At 39.2% G+C, this 16440-nt stretch overlaps 5 protein-coding genes across 9 annotated transcripts in view; 1 reads left to right on the top strand and 4 right to left on the bottom strand.

The window, feature by feature from the left end:
- The window catches only part of LOC111491001 (serine/threonine-protein phosphatase BSL1-like), a 14509-nt gene extending 12819 nt beyond the window's left edge, over positions 1-1690 (bottom strand). Inside the window, exons 1-5 of the mRNA XM_023139709.1 lie at positions 1361-1690; positions 1056-1116; positions 874-952; positions 689-768; positions 522-616 (exon numbers count right to left, since the gene is read on the bottom strand). Coding sequence (XP_022995477.1) covers positions 522-616; positions 689-768; positions 874-952; positions 1056-1116; positions 1361-1565 — 520 coding nt within the window. The 5' untranslated portion in view covers positions 1566-1690. The remainder of the gene's footprint in view (positions 1-521; positions 617-688; positions 769-873; positions 953-1055; positions 1117-1360) is intronic.
- A 726-nt stretch (positions 1691-2416) lies between these two features.
- On the bottom strand, positions 2417-4571 carry LOC111490942 (probable LRR receptor-like serine/threonine-protein kinase At4g20940). The gene has a single exon (XM_023139604.1). It carries the CDS (start codon positions 3972-3974, stop codon positions 2760-2762), a length of 1215 nt encoding a protein of 404 aa, XP_022995372.1. The 5' UTR covers positions 3975-4571; the 3' UTR covers positions 2417-2759.
- Positions 4572-6301: 1730 nt separating this feature from the next.
- Positions 6302-9090, bottom strand: LOC111490941 (receptor-like cytosolic serine/threonine-protein kinase RBK2). Of its 2 annotated transcripts, none has more exons than XM_023139602.1 (7): positions 8175-9090; positions 7878-8069; positions 7585-7739; positions 7297-7376; positions 7075-7210; positions 6802-6948; positions 6302-6642 (listed from the first exon to the last, which is right to left on the bottom strand). In XM_023139602.1, the coding sequence occupies exons 1-7, from the start codon at positions 8500-8502 to the stop codon at positions 6499-6501; spliced, it is 1182 nt and encodes a 393-aa protein (XP_022995370.1). In that variant the 5' UTR covers positions 8503-9090; the 3' UTR covers positions 6302-6498. The 2 variants fall into 2 exon arrangements, with proteins under 2 accessions (XP_022995370.1, XP_022995369.1); XM_023139601.1 differs by having other exon boundaries at positions 7818-8069; positions 8175-9087.
- Positions 9091-9789: 699 nt separating this feature from the next.
- LOC111490940 (sugar transporter ERD6-like 7) lies at positions 9790-13850 on the top strand. Its single transcript, XM_023139600.1, has 18 exons — positions 9790-10092; positions 10180-10242; positions 10820-10909; positions 10993-11052; positions 11136-11201; positions 11295-11360; positions 11451-11526; positions 11605-11669; positions 11760-11852; positions 11945-12025; positions 12120-12204; positions 12300-12343; positions 12416-12478; positions 12580-12639; positions 13057-13110; positions 13189-13248; positions 13317-13431; positions 13577-13850. Exons 1-18 carry the CDS (start codon positions 9832-9834, stop codon positions 13690-13692), a joined length of 1518 nt encoding a protein of 505 aa, XP_022995368.1. The 5' UTR covers positions 9790-9831; the 3' UTR covers positions 13693-13850.
- A 142-nt stretch (positions 13851-13992) lies between these two features.
- The window catches only part of LOC111490943 (exosome complex component RRP4 homolog), a 4191-nt gene continuing 1743 nt past the window's right edge, over positions 13993-16440 (bottom strand). For all 4 annotated transcript variants that reach the window (XM_023139607.1, XM_023139608.1, XM_023139605.1 and 1 more), the window contains 4 exons: positions 16323-16412; positions 16081-16146; positions 15228-15293; positions 13993-14623 (listed from right to left, as the gene is read on the bottom strand). In XM_023139607.1, coding sequence (XP_022995375.1) covers positions 14165-14623; positions 15228-15293; positions 16081-16146; positions 16323-16412 — 681 coding nt within the window. In that variant the 3' untranslated portion in view covers positions 13993-14164. The remainder of the gene's footprint in view (positions 14624-15227; positions 15294-16080; positions 16147-16322; positions 16413-16440) is intronic.

The raw sequence follows: 16440 nt of genomic DNA, 5'->3' as shown, positions 1-16440 counted from the left end.
AAAAAAAAAAAAAAAAAAAAAATACAACAGAAACAGCCAAAACAGCTAAAACGAAAACAATAGCGAAGCCAACCTAAAAGGAAGGGCACCAACAGTTTAGAATGAGAAACAAAGAATAATTACAAAACTCTTTAGACACTGATGCCTAGCAGAAGGTAGTATATCTAGCTATGGATCAAACCTCCTCCCACATCGCAAGATCTATCTCCTTCTTTGTAGGCTAAGGAATCCTCAGCCTTTAGGTTATTTCTTCTTCTTTTTCTTTTTCTTTAGTACATCATTCTTAGTTTTTTATCCCAGAATATATAGTACATTAAACAGTTTTGTGTCATTTTGTTACAAACATGACTCTTTTGTGGTCCAACAAAAGTTGGTTTTTAGAAAATGTAGATAGATCGCGATTACCTCATTCTTGAAATAAAATTAATTCAAGGTATTTCAAACCAAGCAGTAAACTAGCCGCAGAGTCCAACAAAAGAATAAAACAATGAGCATATAATCAACTGTTCATTAGCACCCACCGTCATTGCCACTCACAGTAACCAGATATCTTTGAGCAACCAAGTCCATTACATGGCCATAGCGAGGTCCAGGTCCCTGTCCTTGTACCATCACCCTATATTCCCATTTTATATAAGTTCAATGATTTCCCTACATCTTAAGTATAGAGGTACTGAGCTACTTTTACCTGTGCCACTTGAATTTATCATTTGTTAAATCAAGCACATAGATATCATCTGTGGAATGCCCAGCCGGACCAATGCCACCCTAACCAAAAAGATATAAACTCGTTAAAACAAGTATCAGCTTGAGAAACCATACAAGAAAGCCTCCCAAATTTTCAATTTTTGCAAACTTTTCTTATTCAATCACCTGGAAAACAACCATGGTACCAACTGCGGCTGCAGCATGTGCAGCCCTTGGTGATGGCGGCTCACCAGTGGGTCTGATTCTAATATTCAAACATCCAAGCAATAATAGTAAGCATATCCAAGTCAACTTCACAAGTAGAAGAACTGAGGTGTGTGTGTGTGTGTGTGTGTATAAAGTAATACCTGGTCCATTTCCTAGTTAGAACGTCATAGGAGTGCACCGAATTGGTCACACCCGCCAATCCTTCATGATTGCAACAAAATTATCACAAAAATTAACCAATTTAAGAGTTCGGAAGTGGAGCCTATAGCGCTGTTAGCTCAAGAATTACATTCGAACAGATTTCTTATTCAAATAGGTTGAAATCAGGAGATATTCTATAAACTTCAGCACTAACATTCGGAACAGAAATAAAAATAATAATAGTAATAATAATGATGATGATAATAATAATAACAATTGCAGAGAAGATTGAAGGGCAACTTACTAATTCCAGGAGCAGCAGAGGAGGCTCCACCCTCGATGGCAGTGGCGCCACCAAAGAGAATGAGACGGGGGCCGAAGGATTTAGTGGCAGCAACGGCAGTGAGGGTGTGACTGCATCGAGGCCCAGGAGCGTCATCGTCGGTGTCCCAATATGTCTCAAGTGGCCGATAAGATGGCGCCGGGTACAGCCATGGCTTTGAACCCATTATTACCAGGCCGCCCAAAGAAAATCTTGAGATCTAACAAACAAAACTAAAGTACAGATGATCGGAAGTTCCTAATCTGCAGAGAGGTATGGAAAGGTCGAACCCATTAGAAATAAACCAGAGGTGATTTTTTTGGGAGAGAAAAAAACAGTAGTGGTGGGGCCCAAGCCTGAGTGAAGGAGGGTCCTTGGGGGGCTTGAGGTGTTTGACTTCCTAACTTGGATTTGGCAAGACATGTTTTTTCTACTAACGTCCAATGGTTTCGTCATGTAATCAACGGAAATACGCGTAGGATCCCTTCCCTCTTTTTCATTACAACTCACATATTATTTTATTCACATACTTCATACATGTCTTATGATAACAATAAATTGAGCAGAAAAGGAAGAAGTATCGAATGAGATGTTTAAAAATATATAAATTGGATAGGCTCAAATTCAAAACTCCCATCGGCTATGACAATATTTGGGATCTTTACTGTGGCCCTTCTTAGTTCTAACCTTGAAATATGTAAAAATAAATCCATTCTTTCTGCCTTTTATTTTTACAACACAATAGGATCCCTATTGGGAGCAGAACCTTGCCACTGCATCGCTCAATCCAATTTGATGTATTTGCAATGTGGAATTGGCACCAAAAATTGATACATATGTTTCAGGACTGCTACAGACAGCCACCCATGGTGATCTAGGTTGGGTTGTTTGAGACCACAAACCATGTTTACCTGGGGGTGTATACAAAGGAATCTGGGAAACCAACCAGCTCAAAATCAAAATACTTTTTGGGGGTTGAAGATCATAAAATGACAGATTCTTGTGAGCCCAAATGCTTCCTTTTTTTCTTTTTTGGGTTCCTAAAAATTAAAATAATAAGGATATCTAGACCACTCACATACACATCCACTCACATTCGACTGGGAGCACCCAACCCATTCAATGCCAATCGCTCCACACAAAATTGGAGCTTTATTTACGGCACCAAAATAGTAAAGAAACAAAATAATAAGAATATTATTATTATTATATTAATAGGAGACACATTACCCTTTTTGTACTTTTCTCCCTTCGTCCACGGTGAAGGGAAGAGAGACAGCCCACCCAAAAAAGAAAATATATATTGATAATTAATTTAAGATAATGCAAAATTTGTTTCCCGTCGTGTCCTGGACGACACGTGTGAGTTTGCAGGCCTCGCCTAGCCTCTCCACTCGTTGCACTGCTGTCGAGGCCTGGTCTTCTGGTTTCCAGCCTTCAATGGGCATGGGGTCTGTACGGGTGGCACCATACAGTTGTATTGCAAGCACAAAGAACTGCTCAACGGAATCTCGGCCGTGGGATTAATTTCTATACCCGTCAGATAATTATGCTGTAAATAGAGTATCTGTATATTAGCGGAGAGGAGGCGCTGGACGAAGCAAGCGGGTACCCGACCACTGAACCCGTTGTTGTTGAGGTACAGATTCTGTACTGTTGCCAAGAAGGGGGATATTGGACCCGACAACTTGTTGTAGCTGAGATCGACGGTGGTGATTGAAACGTGATTCAGCGGTTCCACATGGCCGGAGAAGAGGTTGCGTTGTAACTGGAGGGAGGTGATGGGGAATGTGAATAGGCGGCCGGGGATCGTGCCGGTGAACTGGTTCGAGCTGAGGTCGAGATAACTCAACTGGTCGAGGCGGGTGAGGAGGCGGTCTACGGGGCCACCTAGGCGGTTCCAAGAGAGAGAGAGATATTGGAGGGAGGGGGGGAAGGAGTTTGGACCAAGCCAACCGGAGAGAGCGTTATGTTTCAAGTCGAGACGAGTCAGGGTTCGGGAGAGGAAAAGAGGAAGAGGACCGGTGAGACGGTTGTGGCACAGAATGAGGTTGGATAATGCTGGAAGCATTCCCATGGAGCGAGGAATTTGTCCACTCAGTTGGTTGTAGCTCAGGTCCAGTGTCCTAAGCCTGCGTAGGCTGCCGACACCCGCAGGAATCTGGCCGGAGATTAAATTACGGCTGACAGCGAGGAAACGCAGGTTGCTCAAGTGGGAGAGTGTTTCTGGAAGAGGACCATAGATCCGACCTGGAACGACGGAAAGCTCCGCTAACGCAGAGAGCTTACCAATGGAGAGGTCTAATCGACCAATTAGACCAGGCGAACCAGCCCTGGAGTCTCCGAGATTAAGGGTCACGACCTTGTTGGATTGACAGGAAACGCCGGCGAAACTGCAGGGATCCGAAGTAAAATCCCAGGAAGCAAAAAAATTAGACCCTGGCATGTCTCTCAAAGCCTTCCTAATGGATTGGAGTGCCAAAAAGTCGAGCGGATCTAGCATCGCGAATGCATGCAAATGGAAATTACAATGCACCACAAAAAAGACCATGAATGCGCGGAGAAGGGGAGCTCTGGGACTGTGGAGCTTGGCCATTGCTATTGGAGCCGACCAAAGTGACTTGGTTGAATGCGAAGAACAATACCAAGTGTGTGGATTTATAGGGTGGCTTTTGGAAAGGGAGGATTGCTTTTGTACGAGAACTGAGAAGAAGAAGGGAATCCCCTGTGAACGCTTTTAACGGCGGAACACAAATCAGCAACCAAAATTTGAAAAGGAAATGGAAAGAAGAGAAAAAGGAATGGTGGGTTTGGCTTGAGGGAGAAGCGAAGCGAAGCTGCTGCAGTTACTGTCATGTAGTCTCGACGGCTGCTTGAGACTAGCAAGCAGCACTCTCTCCCTCATGTTTGCCTCTGTTTCAAAGCCGCTGTATTTTATTATTATGACTGAAGCTTATTGGAGAAGGAGCAGAATATGAGTCATGATTGCAGTTGTGCAGTACAACATGAAGAAATGAAGAGAAGGGAGGGCAGTCTCGGGATTTCACTTCTTCTGTTTTTTCTTTTTCGTAGAATCAGTGGCTTGTTTCGTGTGGTTTTATTGTGATTTCCATATTTTTCAATTCATTCTTCTACATAATTTAATCTTTCTGATTTTAAATGGATCAAGTTTAAGGTTATTAAAAGGAGAAGCCAAAAATGTGATAAATACTCAGTAACGGATGGTGCGTTAATATTGTGTGTGCTATTATGGTGTTAAGTATTGTAAATTAAAAGCTTGTAATTTAATGAAGAGGTGTGATAATAAAACTTTTAAGGAATGCGAAAAATGATAATTATTTTGATGCATGGGAGGGATAAACATAATGTTGGTTTTAGTTTCTTCAAACTCACACTTCACATGTTAGTGGATATGAAAGTAATGTGGGTTAGTGGATTTGAAAGTAATGTGGGTTGGAGTTAAAAGGAGTCAAAAGCCTATCCATGTAATGCTAGTTTATTGGTTCCATTCATCCTTCACCAACAATATAGTCTAATAAATATCATTGAATTCCTACACAATACTTTGATATTTCCGCATATTATCTAAAAAGACTACAAAGTAATGCAGTCGTTGTATTATATAATGGAGGGAGTATCTAATTCCTTGCATAAAGAAAAAGTAAAGATGGTCTGCTGTTTGTATACAAAAGCGACATGATGTCAAAGAAAGGGGTGGGGGATGCAAATTAAGTTGCTTATGCTTGGGACCAACATCAGATTCGGATTTCCATTTATGAAAATAAATTAAATTCCATGTCAAAGAAATGGGCATGGGAATCTATTGCCCAAAAGAGATAAAAAGTTTTTCGCGTAGTTTCTTCTAGCTATTCCATTATGGGAACTCATCCACCAGCCTCCACAATACTATGGCGTATGATATAATGAGTTAAGAGCAGGAGAGATTTGCCAGGTTTCCTTAATTAGGGGTTACGAGTAAACAAATATGTACTCAAGCTTGCACCTCAGTAGAACGCATTCACATCGCGCTGCATCCAATCCACTTGAGCAATGCCAATCTCATCCTGAATCTAGAAAATAACAAACCTAAACTTTAGGCACCAGGAATATCTAGGTAGCGCGCCATCCCAAAATAATGGAACCTGCGTACTCAACAAAAACATAGCTCCAGAAGCAGAAGGAAAAGGAAAAGACAATAGGCATACTGGAAAGAAAATATTGCCCAATTTTTGAAGTCTCAATGAAATTCTCTAGGACGCCTAAAAAAGGTGGGGATTGAGGGGTACAGCTGCAATACAATTCTGCTCCAATACTGACAAGGTAACCAAACTTTTAGCGCGTGTATGTGTCGAAACTCTCTCTTAAAAGACGCACAATTCATCATCAGACCAAACTGTGTAGCGTCTATATTCAAAAGCCTTGCACTTTGCACATTGCACATTGAAGAGAAAGAAAGCAGAGACAATCACATTTCAAGGTTCCCAGTCCCGCAAAAACTTCTGAATCCACGTTCCAATCAATGCCACATCTCTCATCTCAACACCATTTGTCCCTCTCAAACTACAAAAGGAAGGACTTCAACCCAATTATTATTAAAAGCATGTTTAAAGAAAAAAAAAAAAAAACAATTGTGCAAGAAGCACGAGTATCATTACTATATTTTAATATCATTAGCAACTGGAGTTTGATATTTTTGTAAATTTTAAAAATTGTTGTCATGTATATAACTTAAAAAGGTCGGGATTGTTAAGTTTGAAGTTGTCAAGCCCATCTCCCTTGAATCTCTATTTGAATTGTACAAATATATATATATATATATATATATATATATATATATATATATATATATATAGTAGTAAGTTGTTAAATCTGATTTTGTTAATTTGTGATTGGAGTCTAATTTATTAAAAACAATTCCGTCCACAGCACCAATTAAAAAATATTTATTATTTTTTGCTATTTATTTTATACTCTGATGATTATTATAAATAAAGCTTCAGATAGGGAGAGTTTGAATCTGTATTCTCCCAGCCCAGCATCCAGCTTCCAGTTTGCACGTATTAACATTTGAGCTTGAGCCTCCACAGCACACGTCTTTCACTCTCCATGAAACCAACCACCTATGAATGTTCCAGAAGAACGTCCCTCAACCTTGGCTGCTCCGCTCTCATTAACTCTTCACGAAAAGCTTTTCGAAGGAAAGGTATTTGAATTTTTCTGGTTCCTCTTACGTAGCTAAGATCTCCAGTCAGGATCTGAACCACCTGCATATCACATGTTTGGATGATCATGTTGTTGAGGTTTTGGTTAAAGAGTCCGGGGAATCTTTAACCCAAACATCAGAATTAAGATGCTACACGATCATTAGATTTAGAGTGCACTTTGGTTGGTTGTTTTCTTAAATAGCAGATAAGAACATGCACCTGACTCATGCAAGGTCTTCGTATTGAGGAGTGCTGTATGCATAAAGAAGCAGAAAGAAGCACAAGATTCATTTGCCGCGAGTTATAATTTGTTATAAAAGGATCAACAACTTCTCTCACGTTGTTCTTCTTCAGCAACGGTTTTGCCTGATCAAGGTACAAAACTCTGAATTAGCCATTCCTTGAGATTGTTAGTATGATTCAACCAAACTTGGCATCCCTCCTAGCACAAGCGAGCATGAATCAAGTAGACAAGGGAATTCAGAAACTCACCCACAAAACAAGACTTTGCTGAGAGTAATCCAGAGCACGGCGTCCAGTAACTAGCTCCAGGAGAAGCACGCCAAATGCAAAAACATCAGTTTTTTCATCTACTATACCATGCGATAAATACTCCGGAGGTAAGTACCTACAAAAGCAGAACCGGGAGGAATCAGTTTTTTCATCTTTTGTATATGAACTGATAAGCACCAGAATGACATTAGATTCACAAACCCAAATGTGCCTTCAAATTTTGATACTATGTGATGAGTCCATTGCTTTGGTAGCCACTTAGCAAGCCCGAAATCACAAATCTGTGGACATTTATTTTTTCAGATTCTATCTCTATCTCTATCTCATAATTATTTAGTAATACACAACAGAAACAACAAAAATAAATACTAATAAGCATTGTAAGTGAGGAGCACTGAATGATTAACGGATATGTTCATGAAGCTCAGAAACATCAAAGTTGGAAAAAGAAAAAAAGAAAAAAAAAGGGGGCAAAAGGGGATTGATTACCTGAGGCTCAAAGTCTTCAGTGAGCAAGATGTTAGCGGCCTTAATATCTCTGTGTATAATTCTTCTTTGACATCCTTGATGGAGATACCTTAAACCCTTTGCGGTTCCAATAGCTATTTTATACCGAATGTCCCATTCTAGCTTCTCCTTCAAACCTACAGAATGCATATGCCTAAACTTAAGAAAAGGAATTATACCATTTAGCAATGACATCTAAACTGTAACCAACTAACCATTGAGCCTAGAAGCTAAACTCCCACGAGGAGAAAATTCAAGGACTAAATGCATTCCACCTTGGATTCCATACCCAATTAACTTAGCAGTATTGGGATGGTTGACATGGGCCATGATTCCAAGTTCAAGCAAGAAATCACCAATATTCTCTTCCAATTTTCCTCTTGTCAGTGTTTTGATGGCCACAACTTGTCCGTTCTTCAAACATCCCCTGTAAACCTCAGCATAGCCCCCTTTTCCGATCAGATTTTCTACACGCAAAAAGGAAAAAGAACCCACTTACAAATTGTTCGGAAAAATATTCTCATGGGTTCAACACAAAATGTGAAAAAAATGGATGTATTGGGTGCACGGACCATGGCTAAAATAGTTGGTGGCAGCTTGGAGGTCTCGCAGAGTGAAATTCTTCCATGGCGAGTTAAAACTGCTGACGTTGGAATCAAACCGAAAGTGAAGATGCAAACTCTCTCTCATACTGTTGCTCAGTCTTTTGGAGAGCTTGAGCACACTAAGAGGATGCAATTTACTTACAGGCTTGCTGGATTTAGACCTCAATAATTTGAAAATTCCATGCCAAAAGGCAGGGGGTTTAGGCTCCCCAGAAGAAGTGGATTCAGATCCGGAGCTCCTGAAATAGTCTTCAAGAATTCCTGTGGGCGAAGATGAATCTAACTTCTCCTTCATAATTGAAAAAAACAAAACAAACCTACCAGGAACAGAAACAAAATAGCATCAGGAGGATATTGGAGAATCAGATAAAAAGGAAGAGAAAACCAGCAATGGTATAAAAAAATCCCATTTGATTTACGACTCAGAGGACACGCGGGAACTCATTAAAAGAAAGAGAAAGACAGAGTAACCCAAAAACCGAGCTGAAGAAACGCTGATGTGCATGTATTGGTGTTAGTTTAAACTTGGAAGTCATGAATAGAAGGAAAGTGTAAAGAAAGGAGAGGAGGAGAGGAGGAGAGGAGGAGGGGAGGGCAGCTTGCAGAAAAAGTTGAAGAATTTTCAGATATTTTCCGTTAAGAAGAAGAAAAAGAAGAAGAAGAAGAAGAAGAAATGAGAGCTGGAAATGAGTTAAATCCAATCAAAGCTTCTGATTCGCGGGTGACTCCGAATAACAAAACAATGTGATTTTTTTCCCATTATCAAAATTTAAGGAATGGTGCGTAAGATCCAAATTCAAATCCAAGTCGTGAAATCTAAGATTCGTAAGGAGTAATGGTCACAGATAATCATGAATAGATATCCCAACATTTTGTCCTGGATGGGCGTAAGAAACACTCTTTTCCCCACATTACATCACTTATTAAAAAATAAAATTAAAAAACTTGCCCCATCTGCTGTAACAAATACATTTCATAAAAAAAAAACATGACATTGTGCAATTAAATTAATCCACTATTTTCTTTGGCACAAACGGGATGGACTGTGCTTGGGTAAGGTTATTTTCCATTCCTTAGCATTTAACTAAACAAATCACGACTTAAAGATGAGACGCTCTGGGTGAATAGAAGCCCTATTCTTTGAAAGACAAAAAAAATCTGAACTTGAATTATTTTGTAGAACAAAGTCATATACACTCACAATCAACCAAATTTAGTAGCATAAACTGAAGTTGAAAACAAAGCCGATTAAAATGAAGCATTACCATGCGTTTGATCCACCAATCACTTGAACCCTTAATTTGTGGTCCCATTTCTAATAAAAGCGTCGTCTTTGATTTAATTTGCCGAAGCCGAAGGCATCCACGGCTCCAAGCCGACCCAATTATAATATAACAAAAAGCAGTCGAGTGAGCTAAGATGAGTCCAGAGGAATATTCCTGAGGTTTTGGCTTTGCTATTGCCAAATTGCTGTGCTTAGCTGTAGTGTGTTGGGTGATGGAAGTAAGTAATTTGTCTTACCATTATGAGACGACAACGATCTTCCACTAAATGCCAACCCAATCCCTGTGCTGTCCTCCGGCTCTGGCATATACATATATATAGATACATACATATTTCGCTTATGGTCTATCATTCTTATTTAGTTCAAGTACAGGGGCAGAGGCAGACAATTCCCCCTTTTAGTCTTGACGTCACAATGTGTGTTGAGAAAAGAAAAATGGCGATCGCTGAGGATGTGGAAGATGGTGGGCAAGAAGCGGTAAGACAACCATTGGTGCAAGAGGAGACTAAGTCGATTCACAGCAGTCGAGAGCGTGGGTCATGGATGGTCTACTTCAGCACGTTTGTGGCTGTTTGTGGCTCCTACGAATTTGGAACTTGTGTAAGCTTACTCACATCACAACTAACTGTCTCCCCCTCCCAACTGTTGTGCGGCGTAAGGATCTTTGTTATGTGGTTTTGGTTGCAGGCAGGTTACTCCTCGCCCACTCAGAGTGCTATCATAGAGGATCTTCATCTCTCTTTACCCGAGGTATGATTCAAATCAGGATGCTTTCTAAAACAAGTTGGGGGGTTTTTCTTTACATTTGTGGCTCTCACAATCCACCCTTCCTTCTGATTTTGTACCTATGCTATAAAAGTCGCTCTTGAATTATTCATTCTACTTCATGTGGAAATGCATTGGATGTTGGTTTATAAGTACTGAGTGGAGTGAGAGGCCCAATCATCTCAACAAGCATGTATACTAAAATTATGGCTCGTAAATTGTAATATATATATATATGCCGAATGCTTTTTGGTAAATGAGCTCACTCTAACCGACATTACTGTTTCCTTTTGGTGTATTGTTACCTACGTTGTTTTAGTAGATCTTGGTTTTTTTAGAACGCAAAAAAGGAACGTGATTTGGAAGATAAAATATTAGCTGTCGAAAGCTGAACCACTTTGAATCTTCTGTCTCCTTTCTTCTCACCTTTCATAGTCGCATATGTGTGAAGCTTCTAAGCATGACTAAATGTTGCTATGGATTCAGGTTGGGTTGGTAATGGGAAAGCTATTATTTGTAATAACTTCAAAATGTTTTTCTCTCAAAATTTATATTTATGCAGTTTTCACTGTTCGGCTCCATACTGACATTTGGTGCAATGATTGGTGCAATTACAAGTGGACCTATCGGAGATTTCCTGGGGCGGAAAGGGGTGAGCAGACCAGGATTATAATCTGTCTATTGGAAGTTGAAATTACTAAGTTCTAGAAATCATCTACACCTCTGTTTTGGTAGGCAATGAGAGTCGCTACCGGTGCTTGCGTGGCTGGGTGGTTAGCAATATACTTCGCTCAGGTTGGTTTTTCCTTTGATTTGTTCTCTTTCCTCGATATACGAGTAGAATGGCCATGTATGTGTAACCTCGATTACTGCAAAAGGGAGCAGCGGCTTTGGATATTGGACGATTGGCTACTGGATATGGAATGGGAGTCTTTTCTTATGTGGTACATTTTTCAATCCATTCTACCACTAATTTTATCTTCTTTGTTTCCGTTTTGTTGTTCTGTATCAACAATGTATTCATAATAAATATTTAGGTTCCCATTTTCATAGCTGAGATTGCACCTAAGAACCTCCGAGGAGCTCTAACTACCCTCAATCAGGTAAAAATACAAGATAAAAAAGCAACTTAATAGACCGTTGAAGTAACATTGGAGTAATTGTGGGGTTACCTTCATGTTGTTATTGTACAGTTGATGATTTGCACAGCGGTGTCTGTATCCTTCATAATTGGGAATGTAGTCTCATGGAGAGCTCTAGCATTGATTGGTAAAATTTTGTGTGTGCCACTCTAAGTAAGGACGTCAAGGAAAAGAATGATTGAGTTCCTTTGTTGAGTGGTTGCAGGACTAGTCCCTTGTGTCATTCTCACATTCGGTCTTTTCTTCATTCCTGAATCTCCAAGATGGCTGGTAAGAAGAGTAATTGATAGGAGACAAACCATTGTTTTGGGATGTATTTCCCATGAATCTAAATGAACAAGAATTGGAAATTGACCACAGGCAAAAGAGCGACGACAAAAGGAATTTGAAACAGCTCTCAAAAAACTTCGTGGTGAGGAGGCGGATGTGTCCCAAGAGGCAGATGAGATCCAGGTCTTTGTCCTTCCTTGAAACACTTCTCCTTCCAACCGACTCTTGGTCTGCATTACATTACATTACACATTGATGCTCAACTTTGTGTACAGGACTATATAAGGAGCCTTGAACAACTCCCCAAACCCAAACTGACTGATTTGTTTCAGAGGATTTACTTGCGCTCAGTCATTGTAAGCTCTTTATCTGAACTGATGCTACACTTTGTTTTACGTGCTCTCTACACACTCTCACTGGAATTCATGACCTATAATTTCTTCTCACCAGATTGGGGTTGGATTGATGGTCTGTCAACAATTTGGAGGAATCAATGGGATCTGCTTTTATGTCGCCAATATTTTTGAGTCAGCGGGTATTGAAACATACAATTCTTATCTGCTGACGCAATATTTGTCAACAATTTGGAGCCATTGTATACAAATCTCTCACCTCTTTTGTTGTTTGCAGGATTTTCGGTGAGCGTTGGAACTACAACCTATGCAATTCTTCAGGTACCTTAGTCTTCATCTGATCATTTCTCATGAAAATTGCCTTTCCAATTACGAACATGGTGCTTTTTATAGGTCATAGTAACAGGCATTGGTGCGATCTTAATAGACAAGGCTGGAAGAAAGCCCTTGATACTGGTAAACTTTAGTTTTGGACTCACTAGAGAAGAAAAGAAATATATATATACAAATGCATACAGCTGCTCATTTCCTTGGTTTTTTCGTGTTTTTGCTTTTAGGTTTCTGCATCAGGGTTGGTCCTCGGATGTATCCTAGACGCAGTTGCTTTTTATCTGAAGGTAACAGAACGTTTGGTATTCTCTGAAACAACTACGCACTTCGCTTTATCCCGAATATGTCATATGTTCTATCAGTTATGTATTTCTACCCTGCCCGAATGCTTATGAAGCGATGATTCCTCTTTTCGGCTTAGGGGATTCCTCTTTTCGGCTTAGGGGATTCCTCATACCTACAGCCGTTTAGGTTGCTCTCCTTTTTTGTTTTGAACATATATCTTTCATGGTTTCTATAAATAAGTAAAACAAAAGCCGATGGTTTAGATAATTGGGATCAGATTAATAGGTCAAATGTACTGACTATGATGCAAGGATCAATAAAAGAATTAGTGCATGCAAAATCTTCTTTATTTCTGCAGATTATAGATAAAACTGATATGTATTGAGATTTACTTAAAACTTCCACTTGCTGAATACCAGGCGAATGAAATAGCAATCCAGGCAGTTCCAGTGTTAACTGTAGCTGGGGTGTTGGTAAATACATCAAGTTTCTTCAACTCTCATTGTAGTTTTGAAGTTTTTGTGTCTCTAACAATTTTGTCTGAAATTCAGGTGTACATAGGATCCTTTTCGATTGGAATGGGTGCTGTTCCTTGGGTTGTAATGTCTGAGGTAAAAGATGATAGTTTGTAGCAGTTAAAAGTTTAACCAAAGGCTTAGATTTGGTAATTTTGTTGCAGATATTCCCCATAAACATTAAGGGACTGGCTGGAAGCATAGCAACACTAACCAACTGGTTTGGTGCTTGGGCTTGTTCGTATACTTTTAACTTCCTTATGGCCTGGAGCTCCTATGGTAACCGCACCACCCATTTTGCCCTTTCCTTTCAAAATAGAATCACTTCAGATTTGTTCCATAAAGCTATGATCTGTGTTCTCTTTTCATTACTTGAGCATTTGAAAATTTCTCTTTTCATTACTTGACTTGGTGAAATCCGCAGGTACCTTCCTTATTTATGCTGCAATCAACGCAATGGCTATAGGGTTTGTGGTGACGGTAGTACCCGAGACGAAGGGGAGGTCCTTGGAACAAATCCAAGCGGCTATTAATGGATAGTCTTTTGAAAATTTCTGTCATTAGCACTACTTCCGCATCTTGCTTTGCTCAGTGCTTCCGGACTAAACTCCGCATTTCCTTTTCCATCTATTTAACTAACATTGGAAAATTGTTAAAAGTTGTGAAATAAGAAAGTGGTCTGCTCGGACGTTGTTCCATTGCCTGGTAACTTAGAGGTGTTGGTCGCAGACACCGCAGAATGAACGATTCCTTTACGGTAATACAAATGAGTGGGCAAATAAAAATATCCGCGAAAATACTACATTTTATAAAGTTAAGTGAAGTTATGAAACCACTTACTACAGAATAATTAAGCAAATATTGCATTCTATAATGTTAACACTAGTAGCAGACCAATCGTCGGTATTATAAAATTCCACAAACTAAGATATCATAGTGAGTTCCTCTGAAAATCAAATTGTTCGTAGCAAAATTTCCATCAAGAGTGAATTACACAATTTTGAAAACCAAATCATCCCCTCTTCTTACTCGAAGTCCGCCGCTCAGCCTCTTTTTCTGCAGTGAGAACACAGAACTCCGACCCAAGCATTTCATGCACATCGATGTTCAGAGAAATACTTAGACTTACTGTCTCCATTATGACTTCTACTGACATTATGAAACCTAAGATAGACAATACTCGAATGGCGTTTGCAGTTCTGCATATATTCTGACGTGTCTCCAATGGAGTATATATTCTTTCTTGCACTTGGTTACCAAAACTTCCTTCAAATTTTGAACCCTTCTGTTCAGATTTATTAATTGGATCTTCTACCATCATATCCTCTGTAGGATCAACATGCTCCCCAATCCAGATAAATCCATTGCATCCAAGTATTAAATCAATACCATACTGCTCCAAATGATGGAAGTGCTGTTTGCGTCTCTTTACTAGATACGGTGAAACTGTGAGCAGCTGACCTCTTTCAAGCTGGATACAAATGCAGTAATCTTATTAATCAAGAAAAAAACAATATTTAAAACGGTCGAAAAGAAAAGTTGTCAGGAACATAATAACCATTGCAACGAAGAAATCTTATTCAAATATAACCCTCCCAAAATTGTGAACTTATCACGCTAAGCATAAAAGGAAAATATAACAATCAGAAGTAAACATAATTTCTGTGTTGAGATATTGCGTTATAGCTATTCACACCTTAGCGATGGATCGGTTTGTTCGCATTCGCACAATAACTTTTCTTTTACCATCTCTTACATTTTGTCTTACCTCGGCACATCTGCTAGCTCCCATTCTTACATTCACTCAATGGTTTCTACCCGTCACTCTTTTCACATTAATCACAGCCCTTTTTCCCTTATTCCTGGGCAACAAACAAACCCATCTTTACAATTAGTTCTAACCACTAGAATTTACCCAGGAGGTTCTTCTATAAATTAGTACTCACATTCTTTCAAGACTCTTTTTACAGAATCTCTCCTAAGAAACAAGGGAAGATGTGTATGGAGATTTGTTTCAAAAGCTTATTTTGTTATTACATCAACATCCAGAAACTTAAAAAAAGGACTCATTTCACCTTCCCATATTTCTGGCTTCTTGCTTGAAGGTGTAGGCCATCATGCTGGAAACCACGAACTTCTGCCTGAGAAAAGTTATGGTGATGTTATTATTATTTTTTTTTTTCTTGACTGGAAAATGAAGCATGTGAAACAATTAATGATGAGAGTGGTGTTTATTTATAGTGCAAGGTTAAACTACAGTGCCAAAGTACGTCTCTTTGAAGCCTTTGTGCCAGGCACAAGGCATGCCTAGAGTCCGAGAGAGAAGAGAAAAAAGAAATAACAGGTATATTGCATCACTTGCTGATAAAGTATAAGGCGAGAAAAGTAGAGAAAATCAAAGAATGACACTTATGGGCAAGAGGCACAAAAAGGCTCTTGAGTTAAGAATCTACAACATTAGAATGTCAAAAAAATAATAATGGGACCTTAGTGAAGAGCAACAAGCCACAAAAGGGCCCTTGAATTAAGACACCTGGCCCGAAACCAAGCAAGGTGCCAAAGACGCATCTATCAATCTAATGTGCTGGAGCCTATGTTCCATACCTTTTACAAAGGTGTTGTGAGTTAAATAACAAAAGATCAAGGCCATCGTGTTTTGGCCAAAAGGTCAAGACGGTATAACTTAAAGTTATGGTTCGAACTCCATGGTACCACGGTACTCTCCTATGATATTAAAATCCTACAAGTTTCTTAACAATCAAATATCCTAGGATCAAACAATTATCTAACCAAAAAAACTAATAAAATTTTAATGCTTCAAAATATTCAAAACATGGAACAAACCCACTTAGACGTATGTCACATGAGAAAATTGGTAGCACGTATTCTTTCTGATGGTGCTAGGTGAAAATGGAACTAAAAACTTACGCAAATAACATCATTTTCTTCAAAAATGGTCCTCATGTTGAGTTCATCCACTGCAGTTCGCCTCCTCTAGAAAAAAAAAAACGAATATACCAAAGTTCAAACAATAATCCACAAATGCAATCACTCTATAAAAGATAAACTGCAGCAAGTTTGCAGTAGAGTTATCTACAAAATTCAGCAGTTATTCATCATCTGGTGCGAGACACCATTATGTACATAAAAAAAAGGGATTTCTCCAGTACCTGAATACCATCAGGCAAGTTCATAGAAGAAAGCATCAAAACAGCATCTTGGCTATAATTTATATCCAATCTCCAACGTTTAGGAGCAACCTGAATGAGATAGTAGAGATTGGGGGGG

This window comes from Cucurbita maxima, unplaced genomic scaffold, assembly GCF_002738345.1.
Source record: "Cucurbita maxima cultivar Rimu unplaced genomic scaffold, Cmax_1.0 Cma_Scf00016, whole genome shotgun sequence".
In the NCBI taxonomy this organism is placed as follows: domain Eukaryota; kingdom Viridiplantae; phylum Streptophyta; class Magnoliopsida; order Cucurbitales; family Cucurbitaceae; genus Cucurbita; species Cucurbita maxima.
Note: the sequence above shows the minus strand (reverse complement) of the source record. Positions and strands in the feature narration are given on the sequence as shown.